The 19718-nt window shown below is 45.6% G+C and overlaps 1 protein-coding gene across 3 annotated transcripts in view; it reads left to right on the forward strand.

Moving 5' to 3' along the window:
• STN1 (STN1 subunit of CST complex) overlaps positions 1-19718 on the forward strand; it is a 240032-nt gene that overhangs the window by 181456 nt on the left and 38858 nt on the right. For all 3 annotated transcript variants that reach the window (XM_063961973.1, XM_063961974.1, XM_063961975.1), the window contains 2 exons: positions 10712-10876; positions 15318-15444. In XM_063961973.1, coding sequence (XP_063818043.1) covers positions 10712-10876; positions 15318-15444 — 292 coding nt within the window. The remainder of the gene's footprint in view (positions 1-10711; positions 10877-15317; positions 15445-19718) is intronic.

Genomic DNA, 19718 nt, shown 5'->3' on the forward strand with positions numbered 1-19718 from the left:
AAAATACCTCACATATAGCCTCCGGAGGCTATATGGAGATATTTAACCCCTGCCAGAATCCGTTAAAAGCGGGAGACGAGGCCGCCGAAAAAGGGGCGGGGCCTATCTCCTCAGCACACAGCGCCATTTTCCCTCACAGAAAGGCTGGAGGGAAGGCTCCCAGGCTCTCCCCTGCACTGCACTACAGAAACAGGGTTAAAACAGAGAGGGGGGGCACTAATTTGGCGTTAAAAATATATAAAAAAGATGCTATAAGGGAAAACACTTATATAAGGTTGTCCCTATATAATTATAGCGTTTTTGGTGTGTGCTGGTAAACTCTCCCTCTGTCTCTCCAAAGGGCTAGTGGGTCCTGTCCTCTATCAGAGCATTCCCTGTGTGTGTGCTGTGTGTCGGTACGTGTGTGTCGACATGTATGAGGACGATGTTGGTGAGGAGGCGGAGCAATTGCCTGTAATGGTGATGTCACTCTCTAGGGAGTCGACACCGGAATGGATGGCTTATTTAGGGAATTACGTGATAATGTCAACACGCTGCAAGGTCGGTTGACGACATGAGACGGCCGACAAACAATTAGTACCGGTCCAGAAGTCTCAAAAACACCGTCAGGGGTTTTAAAACGCCCGTTTACTTTAGTCGGTCGACACAGACACAGACAGGGACACTGAATCCAGTGTCGACGGTGAATAAACAAACGTATTCCTTATTAGGGCCACACGTTAAAGGCAATGAAGGAGGTGTTTCATATTTCTGATACTACAAGTACCACAAAAGAGGGTATTATGTGGGATGTGAAAAAACTACCGTAGTTTTTCCTGAATCAGATAAATTAAATAAAGTGTGTGATGATGCGTGGGTTCCCCCCGATAGAAAATTATGGGCGGTATACCCTTTCCCGCCAGAAGTTAGGGCGCGTTGGGAAACACCCCTTAGGGTGGATAAGGCGCTCACACGCTTATCAAAACAAGTGGCGGTACCGTCTATAGATAGGGCCGTCCTCAAGGACCAGCTGACAGGAGGCTGGAAAATATCATAAAAAGTATATACACACATACTGGTGTTATACTGCGACCAGCGATCGCCTCAGCCTGGATGTGCAGAGCTGGGGTGGCTTGGTCGGATTCCCTGACTAAAAATATTGATACCCTTGACAGGGACAGTATTTTATTGACTATAGAGCATTTTAAAGGATGCATTTCTATATATGCGAGATGCACAGAGGGATATTGGCACTCTGGCATCAAGAGTAAATGCGATGTCCATATCTGCCAGAAGATGTTATGGACACGACAGTGGTCAGGTGATGCAGATTCCAAACGGCACAAAGGTGTATTGCCGTATAAAGGAAGAGGAGTTATTTGGGGTCGGTCCATCGGACCTGGTGGCCACGGCAACTGCTGGAAAATCCGCCGTTTTTACCCTAAGTCACATCTCTGCAGAAAAAGACACCGTCTTTTCAGCCTCAGTCCTTTCGTCCCTATAAGATCATATCTGCCCAGGGATAGAGGAAAGGGAAGAAGACTGCAGCAGGCAGCCCATTCCCAGGAACAGAAGCGTTCCACCGCTTCTGACAAATTCTCAGCATGGCGCTGAGACCGTACAGGACCCCTGGATCCTACAAGTAGTATCCCAGGGGTACAGATTGGAATGTCGAGACGTTTCCCCTTCGCAGGCTCCTGAAGTCTGCTTTACCAAGGTCTCCCTCCGACAAGGAGGCAGTATGGGAAAAAATTCACAAGCTGTATTCCCAGCAGGTGATAATTAAATTACCCCTCCTACTACAAGAAAAGGGGTATTATTCCACACTATATTGTGGTACTGAAGCCAGAAGGCTAGGTGAGACTTATTCTAAAAAATTTTTTGAACACTTACAAAGGTTCTAATCAAGATGGAGTCACTCAGAGCAGTGATAACGAACCAGGAAGAAGGGGACTATATAGTGTCCCGGGACATTAGGGATGCTTACCTCTATGTCCCAAATTTGCCCTTCTCACTAAGGGTACCTCAGGTTCGTGGTGCAGAACTGTCACTATCAGTTTCAGACGCTGCCGTTTGGATTGTCCACGGCACCCCGGGTCTTTACCAAGGTAATGGCCGAAATGATGATTCTTCTTCGAAGAAAAGGCGTCTTAATTATCCCTTACTTGGACGATCTCCTGATAAGGGCATAGTCCAGGGAACAGTTGGAGGTCGGAGTAGCACTATCTCGGATACTGCTACAACAGCACGGGTGGATTCTAAATATTCCAAAATCGCAGCTGATCCCGACGACACGTCTGCTGTGCCTAGGGATGATTCTGGACACAGTCCAGAAAAAGGTGTTTCTCCCGGAAGAGAAAGCCAGGGAGTTATCCGAGCTAGTCAGGAACCTCCTAAAAACAGTGCATCATTGCACAAGGGTCCTGGTAAAAATGGTGGCTTCCTACGAAGCAATTCCATTCGGCAGATTTCACGCAAGAACTTTTCAGTGGGATCTGCTGGACAAATGGTCCGGATCGCATCTTCAGATGCATCAGCGGATAACCCTATATCCAAGGACAAGGGTGTCTCTCCTGTGGTGGTTATAGAGTGCTCATCTTCTAGAGGGCCGCAGATTCGGCATTCAGGATTGGATGCTGGTGACCACGGAGCCCAGCCAGAGAGGCTGGGGAGCAGTCACACAAGGAAAAAATTTCCAGGGAGTGTGATCAAGTCTGGAGACTTTTCTCCACATAAATATACTGGAGCTAAGGGTAAATTTATAATGCTCTAAGCTTAGCAAGGCCTCTGCTTCAAGGTCAGCCGGTATTGATCCAGTGGGAAAAACATCACGGCAGTCGCCCACGTAAACAGACAGGGCGACACAAGAAGCAGGAGGGCAATGGCAAAAACTGCAAGGACTTTTCGCTGGGCGGAAAATCATGTGATAGCACTGTCAGCAGTGTTTCATCCCGGGAATGGAAACTGGGAAGCAGACTTCCTCAGCAGGCACGACCTCCACCCGGGAGAGTGGAAACTTCATCGGGAAGTTTTTTCCACTTGATTGTAAACCGTTGGGAAATACCAAAGGTGGACATGATGGCGTCCCGTCTGAACAAAAAACGGGACAGGTATTGCGCCAGGTCAAGAGACCCTCAGGCAATAGCTGTGGACGTTCTGGTAACACCGTGGGTGTACCAGTCGGTGTATGTGTTCCCTCCTCTGCTTCTCATACCTAAGGTGCTGAGAATTATAAGACGTAGAGGAGTAAGAACTATACTCATGGCTCCGGATTGGCCAAGAAGGACTTGGTACCCGGAACTTCAAGAGATGCTTACAGAGGTCTTATGGCCTCTGCCGCTAAGAAGGGACTTGCTTCAGCAAGTACCATGTCTGTTCCAAGACTTACCGCAGCTGCGTTTGTCGGCATGGAGGTGGAAAGCCGGATCCTAAGGGAAAAAGGCATTCCGGAAGAGGTCATTCCTACCCTGGTCAAAGCCAGAAAGGAGGTGACCGCACAACATTATCACCACATGTGGCGAAAATATGTTGCGTGGTGTGAGGCCAGGAAGGCCCCACAAAGAAATTTCAACTCGGTCGTTTCCTGCATTTCCTGCAAACAGGAGTGTCTATGGGCCTCAAATTGGGGTCCATTAAGGTTCAAATTTCGGCCCTGTCGATTTTCTTCCAAAAAGAATTGGCTTCAGTTCCTGAAGTCCAGAAGTTTGTCAAGGGAGTATTGCATATACAACCCCCTTTTGTGCCTCCAGTGGCACTGTGGGATCTCAACGTAGTTCTGGGATTCCTCAAATCACATTGGTTTAAAACCAGTCAAATCTGTGGATTTGAAGCATCTCACATAAAAAGTGACCATGCTCTTGGCCCTGGCCTGGACCAGGCGAGTGTCAAATTGGTGGTTTTTTTCTCAAAAAAGCCCATATCTGTTTGTCCATTCGGACAGGGCAGAGCTGCGGACTCGTCCCCAGTTCTCTCCCTAAGGTGGTGTCAGTGTTTCACCTGAACCAGCTTATTGTGGTGCCTTGCACCTACTAGGGACTTGGAGGACTCCAAGTTGCTAGATGTTGTCAGGGCCCTGAAAATATGTTCCAGGACGGCTGGAGTCAGGAAAACTGACTTGCTGTTATCCTGTATGCACCCAACAAACTGGGTGCTCTTGCTTCTAAGCAGACTATGGCTAGTTGGATGTGTAATACAATTCAGCTTGCACATTCTGTGGCAGGCCTGCCACAGCCAAAATATGTAAATGCCCATTCCACAAGGAAGGTGGGCTCATCTTGGGCGGCTGCCCGAGGGGTCTCGGCTTTACAACTTTGCCGAGCAGCTACTTGGTCAGGGGCAAACACGTTTGCTAAATTCTACAAATTTGATACCCTGGCTAAGGAGGACCTGGAGTTCTCTCATTCGGTGCTGCAGAGTCATCCGCACTCTCCCGCCCGTTTGGGAGCTTTGGTATAATCCCCATGGTCCTTTCAGGAACCCCAGCATCCACTAGGACGATAGAGAAAATAAGAATTTACTTACCGATAATTCTATTTCTCGGAGTCCGTAGTGGATGCTGGGCGCCCATCCCAAGTGCGGATTATCTGCAATACTTGTACATAGTTACAAAAATCGGGTTATTATTGTTGTGAGCCATCTTTTCAGAGGCTCCGCTGTTATCATACTGTTAACTGGGTTTAGATCACAAGTTGTACGGTGTGATTGGTGTGGCTGGTATGAGTCTTACCCGGGATTCAAAATTCCTCCCTTATTGTGTACGCTCGTCCGGGCACAGTACCTAACTGGCTTGGAGGAGGGTCATAGGGGGAGGAGCCAGTGCACACCACCTGATCGGAAAGCTTTACTTTTGTGCCCTGTCTCCTGCGGAGCCGCTATTCCCCATGGTCCTTTCAGGAACCCCAGCATCCACTACGGACTCCGAGAAATAGAATTATCGGTAAGTAAATTCTTATTTTTTCCTTCACTGTTACAGTAACTTGTGGGGCTGTGTAGACATTTCTTTTTGCAATCACTGTTATTTACTCACCCTGTTATTAGTACAGGCGGGGTTCATATCTGTATTAGACATTGTGTAAGGGGATTATAAATACTTAATTCAGGTCCCTTTTTACCACTCAGTATTTACTTATTAGGCCACTTGTAAGATTTTAACAGCAATATGACCAATAAGCCAGATAAATCTGCTAAAGGTAAAGCAGGCTCCGTTGTTTATTCGCCTGTTCACAGTGCGGCTCCAAACTCTCTAAAGGTAGCACGGACCCAAGTCCTCTCTGCACTGCGTGCTCTGGAAATTCTGTTGCGGAGCAGCAGGGGGATTCTGCGGATCAGTCAATTGCTCAGTGGGCCAGGAACATGGCTGATGCTATTGCTGCCTTGCGTCAGTCCCAGTCGGGTACTGACTCAGGACAGTCTGCTGAGGAGTCACCGTGCAAATGTCTTTCTGACTTAGAACAGTCTTTGACCAAGATAGTGACTGCTTCGGGTTCCACTGCTACTAAGCGACAGCAGCCACTGTCCGCTATCACTTTCCCAGGAGAGGAGTTAGATTCCGTAGTTCCCCCTCTGGAGGAAGGTGAAGTAGATTCTGAGTGAGAGGATACCTCCGCTTGGGAAGAGGAGGAGTTGTCTACAAGCTCAGGTGTCAGGTTATTGATAGAAGCCATACGTCAGACTCTTAATCTTTCAAGACACGGCAGTGGCGGAGACTTCGGCAGCCTTTTTCAAATGACAGAATAGACTAGTGGCTGTTTTCTCTTCCTATACGCATTTTGCGGATATTTTAAAAGAGCCATGGCTTAAGCCATATTCACGGTTTCAGACTCCTACAAAAAAAAAAGAAATTGAGATTTCTGTATCCATTTGCAGAGGAAGACACAAAATTCTGGGAATCAGCCCCCGAAAGTGGATGCTCATATTACACATCTGGCGAAGGCTACAGTTATCAATTCAGTACAATCGGTGATATTGAAGGATCCCACGGATAGGAAAATAGAGGCGATTCTTAAATCCATGTTCGCCTTATCAGGTATTTCTCTACGTCCAATCCTAGCTGATGCTTGGATCCTTAAAGCCGTAGAGGATTGTCTTGCACAGGTGGTGTCTGGAATGCAATCTGATGACCCATCCAAGGCTATACAATTAGCTGAACAAATTTCTGAAACACTCATTTATGTAGGTGACGCCTTGTTGGACTCTGCCTTGCCCCAGTCACGTGTATCTGCTTTAACGGTAACGGCAAGGCGTGCACTATGGCTTCGGGTTTGGAACACTAACTCCAATTCCAGACAGACTTTAACAGCCATTCCCCTTGAAAGGGAATTTCTCTTTGGCTCGGAGCTTACGAATATTATCTCCAATACCTCGAGTGGCAAGTGCCCGTTTCTTCCAGTTGCTCCTCAAAAGCCGTCACCAACAAAGTTTCGGTCCTTTCGTACTCAAGGCAGGGAAGCTTCCACTCCTTTCGAGCCTTTTCAAGATTACACGTAGAGGAGCATTCTGAGGTAGGGGAACCCAGGCAACTCGTCGGCCAACCGTCAAGTCTACAGATAAGTCTCTCCCACATGACGCTCTGAGGTCTCAGGAGGGATCCTTGGCGGCTGGGGCTTCATTACTCCAATTCAAGGAGGTATGGCTCCTGTTGAAACCAGATCGGTGGGTGACGGGGGTCGTATCCCGAGGATATATTTTGGACCTCGAGGAACTAGTCCCACACCGCGTTTTCATCAGGTGTATAGTGAAATTCCCAAAATCTTCATTGCTTCCCTCTCGGAAGATGGTATTTCCACAGTAGGTCTCTGGTTCGACACCAGGAGCCAGGAAGTTTTTCTGCCTCAGGACAAAGTTCAATATCTACAATCCAGATTCCGATCCCTGTTACAGTTACTGGTGGTCTCAGTTCTCAGATGTATGCAAGTGTTTGGCAAGATGGTGGCAACCTTCGAGGCAGTGCCATATGCCAGATTCCATGCTCAATCCCTTCAAGCTTAGATTCTCAGTTGTTGAACTCCAACGGGACCTCATCTGGCCTTGTAATTGCTCCGTTTGTCGATTCAGACTTATCAGTCTCTCCATTGATGGCTTCATAGTCCCAATCTAACTAAAGGGGCGCCGTTCACTATTTGGTCTTGGATGATGGTCACCCCGGACGCCAGCCTCACGGGTTGGGGGGCGGTGTTTCAATCTCAGCACTTCCAGGGCCTCTGGAACAGCCAAGAATCGATATTGCCAATCAACATCTTGGAATTGAGAGCAATCCAGTATGTTCTGCTTCAGATACAAATCAGCGTCCGGGGTCATCCAGTATGCTTTCAATCAGAAACCGCCACGGCGGTGGCTTACATAAATGGAGAACCATGAAAGAAGTCTCTCATATTCTCCAGTGAACGGAACATTGGGTTCCGACTATTTCCGCAGTACACATTCCGGGAGTGGAAAACTGGAAAGCAGATTTCTTAAGCCGTCACACAGTCCATCCGGGGAAATGGGAACTTCATCAAGAGGTCTTTCTTAATCTTATGTCCCTGTGGGGTACTCCCGACATCAACCTCATGGCGTCTCGTCTCAACAGAAAACTCAGTCAGTACGGCTCACAAACTCAGGATCCATGGCGATTTCAACTGGGATATGTGTTACCGCTAATTCCTTTAATTCCACGCCTATTTTAGCGCATCCAGAGAGAAGGTCTGCTGGTCATTCTCGTGACTGGACTGGCCTCGTCGCCACAGTTACACTCTTCTATGCAGTATGGTGACCAAGGAACCATTCCGTCTAACTCTGCAACCAGAACGTCTTCTACAAGAACCTTTGTTGCCGCCACGTTTAAATCGTCTGGCTTTGATGGCAGGGTTATTGAATCCAGCATTCTAAGAGCTAAAGGTTTATCTCGGCCGGTAGTGATAACTCTGTTCCAAGCTAGGAAGCCAGTCACCTCGTGAATTTATCATAGGGTGTGGCGTATCTACATTGCTTGGTGTGAGAAAAGTGGGTTGTCGCTGTACCTCTTTCGCTTACCTCGCCTGTTGTCTTTCCTTCAGGATGGTCTGACTAAAGGACTTTGTCTTTCTTCCCTTATATGGCAAGTTTCCGCCTTGTAGGTGCTTTTAAAATAAAAAAAATTGGCTCTCATTCCGCAGGTCCAGACGTTCCTTCAACGGGTTCTCAGGTTTCAACCTCTGTTTGTTCCTCCGGTTCCCCCCTGGGATTTAAATTTAGTTTTTAAGGCTATTTAGAAGCCTCCGTTTGAACCTCTGGAATCTGTAGAATTGTGGTTCCTTACTCTTCAGGTGGGTGTCGCCTTTCCACCTGAATCAGGACATTGTACTTCTGGTGTTTGTTCCGAATTCTTCCAGAGCGGATAGTCATTTGGCCTTATTGGATGTTGTTGGGTCCTTATCCATTTATTGTCTCGTACAGAGTCTATTCTCCATACAGATACCTTATTCATTTTTATTGACGCAACCAAATGTGGCTGGCCAGGCTCGGTGGCTCGTTGGTTGTCCTCTGCTATTCGACAGGCCTATGTATCCTTTACTTTTCCCGTTCCTGACCCCCTGAGGGCTCATTCGACTAGGGCTGTTGGAGCCTCCTAGGCTGTTCGCAGAGGTGTATCTGTCGAGCAGCTGTGTAGAGCGGCGACCTGGTCATCCGTGCATACTTCCACAAAGTTCTACCGTTTTCATACTTTTGGAATGGAGACTGCCTCTGTTGGGCGTCAACATTTTTACAGACAGCTATGCCGTCTGGTTCTCCCTCCTCTAATTAGCTTGCTTTGGGAAATCCCATCAGTAAGTGCGCAGCGTCCCCCAGATGGATGAAAGAGAAATGGGGATTTTTGTTTACTTACCGTAAAATCTTTCTCTGATTCCATCTGGGGGATGCTGCGATCCCTCCCGTATTTTTGTCTGGTTTATTGATTATGGTCTGTTCTGTCTCTTTCGGCTTTGCCAAATGTCAACTGAGGTGATTCTTGAACAGGCTGTAGATGGGAGGGGTTAGAGGGGGAGGAGTTGGTTTCTATAGGTTCTGTGCCAAATTCCCTTCCCACACACTCTAACCCATCAGTAAGTGTGCAACATCCCCCAGATGGAATCAGAGAGAGTTTTTACGGTAAGTAAACAAAAATCCCTATTTATAGTACTTAACTTCCTGCATTGTTGTATCATCCCTAGACTTCCTTGTAATGAGTTCTTAAGTGGGATTTCCCCTTGTTATGAAATATCATTATGCTTTGGTATGCCCAATATAATGGGTGCACTCATGAACCATGCCAGTATTTCACTCATGTTTCCTTTCTTTCCCTCAATATGTCTACATACATTCTTCAGTGATGATATCACAAAGAGTCAGTTAATGTGCTGTGGGTTGTGTTCATGAAGATGTAAAGGTGGAGTCCCGCAGGCTGATTCTGCTGAATAGAATCAATGTCCAATTTGACCACACATTTTTCACCTTTCAGCCAATACCAGCGGATGTATGATACTGAGAAGGAGGGCATGGAGCTTTTGGTTGCCTCCATTGAGTATACGTCAGGGAAAGGGAGCATTATGATGAACATTTTTTGCTTTTAAGCTCTCTTATGCTAAGGGCAAGTAGGACTTGCCCCCAGCATATACCTCAAAAATAGAGTCCCACTCATCCCCAGAAGTGAAAGAGTTCAAAAGAGGGAAACATATACTTATAAGTCCCACACTGGTAGTTGCAGTCAGTGGGGAATGGGAAGTAGGCGTGCAAGGATGACATATGAGGTCTTAAAGATCCACCTCCTCCAATCCACTACACATACAAAATTCACAAGAGCCAGGTAATGGTGGGAGGGCACTAAAACTACCCTATCTACCCCATCCTAGTACATAGAGATAAAGGATCACCATACAATAACTCACTACACTACAGAAAAATGTAAGTAGTCCTTAATTTGGGGGGATGATGACATCAAAACCTCCCCCATCCCATTTCACATGCAGATTTAGAAAACATAGTATCTGTTTCCCTGTAGCATGTACCCTGAGCATTACCATTTAACATAAAAGAATAAAGTTTAAATGAGAAAGAATCTGAAAATCATCAGCCTAAGGGCCTAATTCAAGGTTGATTTCAAAACAATATTTTCCTCTAATGGGCAAAACCATGTGCAGTGCAGGTGGGGCAGATATAACATGTGCAGAGAGAGTTAGATTTGGGTGGGTTATTTTGTTTCTGTGCAGGGTAAATACTGGCTGCTTTATTTTTGCACTGCAATTTAGATTTCAGTGTGGCCCACAAATATTGGACAGCTTTATGTTTACACTGCAATTTACACGTCAGTTTGGACACCCCCTCCCAAATCTAAATCTCTCTCTTTAAATGTGCCGCACCTGCAGTGCAGCATAGTTTTCCGAAGGTGTAACGTTTTTTATGATGGCACATAAAAAAATGTAAAAAAAAAAATTAAATTTACACACATTTACTTTTAGTTCACATTAATGCAATTTCAATTAAAAAATAAACTTTATTGGCCTTTGCTGCAAACTTAATTGTATTTTCAAAAATGTCAACATTTTCTAAAAGCTATTATTTGTGTGGGTACTGCATGAAATTACTGATGTTGATGTTAGAATGTGACCAGCCCGAAAAGTTCCAAAATAGGCTCTGCACCGCAGCGGCAAAGGACCTAAAACTATAGTTATATCTGGTGTTATGCCATTTAAGTTTTGCAGTTAATAAGTAACCTTTCGTCATGGGCATTTGTTTTCAGGGGATCACAGAAGTACAGCAGGAGCTAAAGACCTTGATGGCTTGATGCAAGAAATGTACAGACAAGAAAGCAGACAAGCCAAGTTGGAAATTGGCGATGTCATCAGAGTCCGAGGCTGCGTCAAAGTTTTTAGAAATCAACGCGAGGTGGTAGCATCAACATTCTGTAAGTCCTGACCTACACTGTGGCCACACAAATATCCACTGTAGTCTTTGAGGTGTATAGAAATGATTGTTAACCTCAAGTGTTTATCCATATTGGCTTCTTATTGAAAATAACTGGACAGATTGATTCCGATAGTCACCCTACGCCATGAGCTGCAGTGTAATGGAGCTTCCTAGGTCAGATAATGTGAGTGTTACACCAGGGAAATGACCCCACCTGTACACTACATTAAGGTAATAAACTAGGGGCTGATCCATGCAGCATATAAAGACGGGTCTACTACGTTATGCCGGCGCTTGGGATCCCGGTGCCCTGCATACCGGTGCCAGGCTCCCTACCGCCGGCATGCAAGCACCGGGGTGAGCGCAAAAGAGCCCCTTGCGGGCTCACTGCGCTCACCACTCTGCGGGCACAGCAATTCTCCCTTTAGTGGTGTCGTGGACACCCTAAGAAGGGGAATAGTTGTCGGTATGCCGGCTGTCGGGATTCTGGCGCTGGTATGGTGAGCTCTGAGATCCCGACAGCCAGCATAACAAATGCCTCCCTATAAAGACACGTTAATAGATTCCAGTGTCTGGCACCCAGCCAGTGTATATGTGCCGATTGATGGAGCTGATGCCATTTCCAGTGAACCTCTACCGATGTCAACAGATGGGGGGAAATCACATTTCCGCCATACACCAAATGTTAAAACCTTTGGGATTAATGGAGGGACTGAGCAGCTTGCTATACAATGTTACACACTGTATTGGGAAGTACATACCATGCTGTGATCTTTATTGTGTTTTAATCATATACATATGATGCGGTTACAAATAGTTAATTGTAAACATAAATAATTCCATGACAGCTGTACTGTAATTTGTGTACATTTGCCAGAACTGTCCAACATGTGCAGTTACTGTATATAATGTTAATGTAATAACACCCCTCCCCATCCCTCTCACCAACTTTGACATCTTTCTCCCATGTATCTAGTGAGGAAGTCATGGCCCTCATCCGTTCCTCCCCCCACACCACCTCCCCACTTGACCCTATCCCCTCCCACCTCCTCCACTAGCTCTCTCCTTCTGCCTGTTCCCATCTTGCCCACCTTCTCAATCTCTCCCTCTCATCAGGCACTGTACCCTCTGCCTTCAAGCATGCACTTGTCTCCCCTATTCTTAAAAAGCCTACCCTTGATCCAAACACCCTCTCCAACTATCGACCCATCTCTTTCCTCCCTTTTGCCTCCAAACTCCTTGAGCGTATTGTCTATAACCGCTTGACTGCCTTTCTTTCCTCCCACTCACTACTTGACCCATTCCAGTCTGGTTTCCATTCTCTCCACTCCACAGAAACTGCCCTCACAAAAGTGTGCAATGACCTCCATGCAGCCAAATCTAAGGGCCACTACTCTCTGCTTATTCTTCTTGACCTCTCTGCTGCATTTGGCATGGTGGACCACCCTCTCCTTCTGATAATCCTTCACTCTCTCTGTCTGCGTGATACTACCCTCTCCTGGCTGTCCTCCTACCTCTCTGATCATTCCTTCTCTGTCTCCTCTCATGACACTACCTCCCCGCCCACTTCCACTAATTGTTGGTGTTAGTGGAAGTGGGGGGAGGTTCTGTTCTTAGTCCTCTTCTTTTCTCTCTCTATACGTCCTCTTTAGGTGAACTCATTAGTTCTTTTAACTTCCAATATCACCTCTATGCTGATGACGCTCAAATCTACCTTTCCTCCCCTGATCTCTCCCCGGCTCTCCTCACTCGTACCTCCAACTTTCTCTCTGCTATCTCCTCCTGGATGTCCCAGCGCTTTTTTTAAACTCAACATGTCCAAGACTGAGCTGATCATCTTCCCACCCTCCCGCACAACCTCACCTCCCACAATCTCATTATCCATTGATAGCACGACTATCTCCTCTAGCCCCCAAGTACGCTGTCTTTGTGTAATCCTTGACTCCTCCCTCTCCTTCAAACCACATATTCAGCACCTCTCACAAACTTGTCATTTTCATCTCAAAAACATTTCCAGTATCAGACCCTTTCTCACCCAGGATGCCACCAAGACCATTATCCACTCACTGATTAATTCCAGACTGGATTACTGTAATCTCCTCCTAACTGACCTCCCTGACAAATACCTCTCTCCACTCCAATCTATCCTCAATGCTGCAGCCCGGCTCATCTTCCTCACCAAACGCACTACGTCCAACTCTCCTCTCCTACAAGTCCTTCACTGGCTTCCCTTCCCTTTCAGAATCCAATTCAAACTTCTCACACTCACTTACAAAGCACTCACCCACTCCTCTCCCACTTACATCTCTGACCTTATCTCCCTTTACTCTCCCACCCGTCCTCTTCGCTCTTCTAATGCAAGCCGACTCTCCTGTCTTCTGATTACTTCCTCCCACTCCTACCTCCAAGATTTTTCACATGCTGCTCCCTTACTCTAGAATTCTCTACCTTTCCCCCTCAGACTCTCTACAGAACTTCAAACGGGCTCTCAAGACCCACTTCTTTACCAAACCCAGCCAAATCTCATCCTAACTCTCTGTCCCACGCTCGGTCTACCCCATCTGTGTCACCCCTGTCTGTCTACCCCTCCTCTTTAGAATGTAAGCTCTCACGAGTACGGCCCTCTTCCCTCGTGTGCTTATCCTTTTCTTACTTTAATAATCCTCAACTGCCCCAAATCCTGCAGTTCTCGGCCACCTTGAAACTTATCTCAGTGTTGTCTACTGGTGTAGTTATGCTTAGTTACCTTGTACTTGTCCGATATTGTCTTCAACTGTGAGTCACTATTTTCCTGTTTTGAGTATGTGCATATGTACTCTGTAATTGTAATTGTTCTTACGGAGTGAAACCAAACAATACAATCATTTAAGATGGGCATAAAAAAAACCTAGTCTATATTGCCCTTTATATTAACATTGCATACTTGGTATACAGTCTATGCGTCCTGTCTGCAATTGTTCATACTGCACTCAAGAAGTGATAATCATCTCAGTCTCTATTAAGAATGTTGTATTAAATTATTAAATCTGCATGTGAGTTGCCTGCTGGAGAGGCCGTGCTGCTGCAGAGACAGTGATGAGGGGCAATCGCTCACAAGCCTTTGGAGCATGCATTTTTTAGGGGAGGGCAAACAACAGGGCCTAATTCAGACCTGATCGCAGCAGCAAAATTTGTTCTCTAGTGGACAAAACCATGTGCAGTGCAGGTGGGGCAGATGCATGTGCAGAGAGAGTTAGATTTGGGTGGGGTGTGTTCAAACTGAAATCTAAATTACAGTGTAAAAATAAAGCAGCCAGTATTTACCCTGCACAGAAACAATATAACCCACCCAAATCTAACGCTCTCTGCACATGTTATATCTGCCCCACCTGCACTGCACATGGTTGTTTTGCCCATTAGAGAAAGATTTTGCTGCTGCGATCAGGTCTGAATTAGGCACAAAGTCCTTTGGGCTGCAGTAAGTGCTATCTATGGCCCACAGTCTATATTATATAATCTATATTGCTGCGTATCTGTATCTTATATACAAACATTCACAGAATATCCTGTATAATAAAAGGCTAGCACTGCTCCTCACATCTACTGGGGGAAATCACTTGTTGTGCTCACCGGCAGCCACTAGATGGCACCCAATGGAGCAATTCAAGTGTTGTTCCGTTCAAGCGCGCACAGCCCCTGGCGCACGCATGTTATTCTGACGGGCTGGTGACTAGTGTTGACACAGGGTTAGGCGAGGGAATGAGTACCCTTGGATGACAGCTCATCTCATCTGCTACATTACATCCCAGAGTAATCTGCTAATGTACATGCTGGAGGGATGCTGCAGTGCTGTGTGTTACTTAATTGGGATAATCCCTAGTGACAAAATGTTGATTGCTGTCCCCAGAAAATCCTTTATTAACTTAGAGACTCATAATTAGTTGCTGAAAAGACAAGAAATGTTTTAAGCCTCAGTCAGTTTGTTTGTTCATTTTAATTGATGAATTTGGATCTATCCCCTCATTTCATATAGCGCACGCATATTCCGCATCGTGTTTCTGTGTCGCATCTGAATTTAATCATTAGTTGACATTTCTGATGCCCACAAATGCAATGGTTCTTTAGTGCACCACGGCTGACTTGCAGCCACATCAGCGAGCGATCTGGTAATAAATACGGATGGCTAAATTGCATTGATCTGGTTGTTCAGACCTGAGGGCCAGATTACCAGATTGTAGTGTAAAACAAGTGTACCTGCATGTCAGCCAATCAGTGATGAGAGTCGTTATTTGACCTGCTTTTCATCACAATTGATCAAATCCAATAGAATCAGGTTTTGGTTATTTTTTCTAAAATCTTTTACTTATGCAGTTGCAGTTTTACACATCAATAACCCAGACTGATATATGTTTTTTTAATTCCCTCCTTTACATCCTTTTAAAATCAAATTTGTCTTTTAGATAAAGTTGAGGATCCTACGCTTGACCTGCAGATAGCCAGGATGCTGGATCTCCCATACTTGTACAGAAATGTTTATGACAAACCCTTTATTGTCCCTGCTCACATGACGGATCCTTCCCAGATCTCGTAAGTTTTTGCTTCTCTCATTTTATGTAATGGAGCTTCATTCTTTATGTAATATCTTGTGACTTAGACGTAATCACCCGTGTGCTTCTTATACTATGGGCACTTGTTATTAACTGTATTTGAGGAACAGCTTCCAATTATGAGTGAGTGGGGATTTCCACTACACAGGACAAACCTGACATTGGGCCTAATTCAGACCTGATCACTCGTTTGGGGTTTTTAGCACTGCTACGATCAGATAGTCGCCGCCCATAGGGCAGTGTATTTTTGCTTTGCAAGTGTGCGATGGCATGTGCAGCCGGGCAGTACAAAAAATATTTGTGCAGTATCTGAGTTGCCCAAGACTTACTCAGCCGCTGTGATCACTTCAGCCTGTCCGGGACCTGGATTGACGTCATACACCCGCCCTGCAAACGCTTAGACACACCTGCGTTTTTCCAAACACTCCCTGAAAATGGTCAGTTGACACCCATAAACGCCTTCTTCCTGTCAATATCCTTGCGATCGGCTGTGTGAATAGATTCTTCGTTAAACCTATCGCACAGTAACTATCCGCTTTGTGCCTGTGCGACGCGCCTGCGCATTGCGGTGTATATACATGCGCAGTTCTGACCTGATTGCAGCGCAGCGAAAAAACCTAGCATGCGAACAGGTCTGAATGACCCCCATTGCCATGTTACAGCCGTGTTATAACTGATCTGCTAATCAGAGAATATAAATACAAAATACAGTTGGTTGTATATTCTCTTTAAGGGGAAGATATGCCAAATTCCCTTTAAATAAACATTATAGGCCTGACGCGAAGTGGATGGAAATTAATTGTAGGTGCTTCTGTCTGGCAATAAATACGTTTATTTGCCTATATGTAGAGTTATAGGTAGAAATGTGCGCAAGCCCCCATGTGTTGGTTGTAATTTATCATCGTGTTTTGGTTTTAGTAAAACCACCCTCAAGTGTGTTTTGGTTCAGATTTAGTTTTTGGTCCATTTAAAAATCTTTAAAAAAAAAAAATTGGTAAAAATCAATAACAACAGCTAAAATCATGTAACTTTTGCAATACAAATTTGAATTTCGAACCACAGAAAGATCCGGACCGGATCTTGGCTCATATCAATCTACTCTGGAGATCCGGACTGGGTTTTTGTTTGAGTCCACAAAATTCATGTGGATTCGTATTTCTGGAGAACCGAACCAAACATCTCTAGTTATAGAAATGTCCGCCCACCTCTATCCATGGAGTCTATTTACTATGGTGTGAGGTTTTTTTTAAAGTGGAGATGTTGCCTATAGCAACCAATCAGATTCCACTGAACACTCTGGCTGCTTCTAGAAGATAATATCTAGAATCTGATTGGTTGCTATGGGCAACATTTTCACTTGTACTAAACTCACACCTTAGTAAATATACCCCCAAATGTTTGATTTGTTACCCATCACCATCATTAGGGCACACCAGCCAACTCTTGGTGCAGATGATAAGCTTAGAAACGTGCATTTTCACTTCCATGATCCCACTCATGGTGGCTTGCAGTAGCACAGACACCGCCCCTGAGCTTGACTTACATGCTTAGCTCCTGTGACAGCCCATACTGGCAAACGCCGAGTTCCGTAGCAGGCGCAATGCAGAAACACATAAAATATGCTGTGCAAACAATGTGCCTTCAATGCAGCATCAGGTCCTACATTGGTAAATCTATATATTTTAACACAAATGTCCTATGGTGACTATAACTAGCGTAATTCTGCTTTTGAAGCAGTGATTGGTCCAGTTATAACTACCAGCTATAAAGGGAACATTAAGTATTTATAGGTTAAGATGCAAGGGATCAGTCATTCGGCAAAACTATAATTTTTACGTTTAATTTGAGGGATTGGTTATGAGCAACCCACATATTTCTGTCACTGTGAATAAGCTCAAGGTGGAGCCACATTCCAGTGTCAGATATTTATGGGTTTATGGGTCAAGTCAGGGTTGCCAATTGTTTATTTAGACTTTAGATTCTGACTCTGTTAGTGTAAGCATTAACAGGTTAATGATGCACGGTGGGTGTGTGAACATTGTTTCCTATAGAGCCACCTTTTATAGACGTTTCTATTGAAGTCGGCCGTTTGACCTTGCAACTTTGGTGCATCCTGATTTTCTGATTTGCTATGAGATGGTTCAAGTATATTTTGTCAACAGGGTTGTAATGTCAATTTGCTTGGTTATCAACATTGACCTTGTCAACATTCATCATGTCCACAGTGATGAAATGTTGACATGATTAGAATTGTCTACAAAACGTTCCTGGTGGTCCATCAGTGACAACCGTGTTTGGCAGGTCCGGCGGCTCCAGCGGTGTCTTCCAGACCTGATGGTCAGTTGACAGTGAGTTCCGGCTGATCTTGTGGTGCTTCTTTGAGTGTGTAGTGCTACTCCCCACAGCCTAACCCTAACCTTCCATCCCGCAGCCTAATACTAACCCTACACTCCCGCAGCCTAGCCCTCAGCCCTCCGATCCCACAACCTGGCTGTAACCCTCTGCTCCAGCAGCCTAACCCTCCACTTCCGTAGCCTAACCCTAGCTCTCCACTCCCGCAACCTGACCATTACCTCCCCTCCTACAGCTTAGCCCTAACCCTCCGTTCCCACAGCCTAACCCTCTCCACTCCTGTAATCTAACCTTTATCCTTAAGTCTATCCCATGCATGTTTAAATTGCTCTACTGTCTTAGCCTCTACCACCTCTGATGGGAGGCTATTCCACTTGTCCACTACCCTTTCTGTGAAGTCATTTTTCCTCATATTTCTCCTGAACCTTCCCTCCAGTCTCAGTGCATGTCCTCGTGTCCTATTGCTTCTCTTCATATGGAGAATGTTTCCCTCCTGGACTTTGTTAAAACCCTTGATATATTTGAAAGTTTCTATCATGTCCCCCCTTTCCCTTCTCTGCTCCAAAGTAGACATGTTGAGATGTTTCTATGGAGTGGATGGCTCTATGGAGCAATGTAGTGATTGTGGCATGGGAGAAAGTTTAATCTTGCAGCAGTATTTAGCATGTATTCTAGGTGGGAGAGCTGGTAGTGTGCAAGACAAAAGTAGAATGATGTTGCAGTTATCTACGGTTCAGCCGACATCCTGTCTCAGAAAGGGACAATTGTGCAGAGGAGGAGGTGGCAGGATAGGGTAAAGCGCCATAATTCGGATGAAGTTGAGCGTGATACAAAGACAGTAGTCTTGGGTGTCTGGGAAAATGTCATATGTGAGGGAAACTAGGGATGGGGTATTAGGTCCAGGAGAGAGAGAGATGATTTATACTGTGACCATGTTAAGCACTGGGAGATACAAAAGCAGGAGAAACGTCAGCAGAGGACAAGCAGATTTTGGAGTCTTTTGCATAGAGGTGGTATTGGAAGCCAAAGGAGCATATGAGTATAAAGAGGTGTAGGGGGAGAAGAACACGGGTACCACGATAGAGATTTGTGGAGGGGAGGATGTGATAGAAGTGGAGACACTGAAGTAGCATGTAGAAAGTTAGGAGGAGAACCAGGAGAGGACAGTGTCACAGAGGCCTAAAAAGGGGAGGATTTCTAGGAGAAGAGTGTGGTTGGCTGTGTAAAAAGCAGCAGATGAGAATGGAGAGGACATGCGTAGACGTAGCCATGAGCAGGTCATTGGCCACATTAATAAGGGCAGTGTCGGTAGAGTGGAGGCGATGTAAGCCTGATTTGTAGAGGGTCAAATTGGATTAGTAATGTATACAGATTGCTCAAATAGGAACCAAAGGCCAGTACACACAAAAGAGATGTGTGCTGAGCGATCTGTCACAGACTGCTCAGCACACATCTCCCCCCCCCCCCCCGCTCAGCGCAGCGCAATGTGTGCTGAGCGAGGGGGATGGGGCCCTCATTTCACCCAGCGGGTGTGCTGTGCCTATCTAGCACAGGCTATAGCGACGCGCGGGGCTGCGCATCACTATCGCTGGGGGGCATACACACAGAGAGATCCATGCTTAAAATCTAAGCAATCTAGTCAGATTGCTTAGATTTTAAGAACGGATCTCTCCGTGTGTACCCCCCTAATGAGTTAGGTGATTGCTGAGAGAGGAGAATGAAGTGGGAAGGGGGATGTGGTGAGAAAAGATATCATGACTGATGTATCTATTTTCTGTCTAGAAATGTTGTGAAATCATGTACAGTAAGGAAATAGGGTTGGGCACATAAATTCATTCTTTCATGTGTGAATCCCTCCGTACGTTCAGGGTGCAAATGAGCCCATAGTTTCACACACTGTGA

This window comes from Pseudophryne corroboree, chromosome 3, assembly GCF_028390025.1.
Source record: "Pseudophryne corroboree isolate aPseCor3 chromosome 3, aPseCor3.hap2, whole genome shotgun sequence".
Classification (NCBI taxonomy): domain Eukaryota; kingdom Metazoa; phylum Chordata; class Amphibia; order Anura; family Myobatrachidae; genus Pseudophryne; species Pseudophryne corroboree.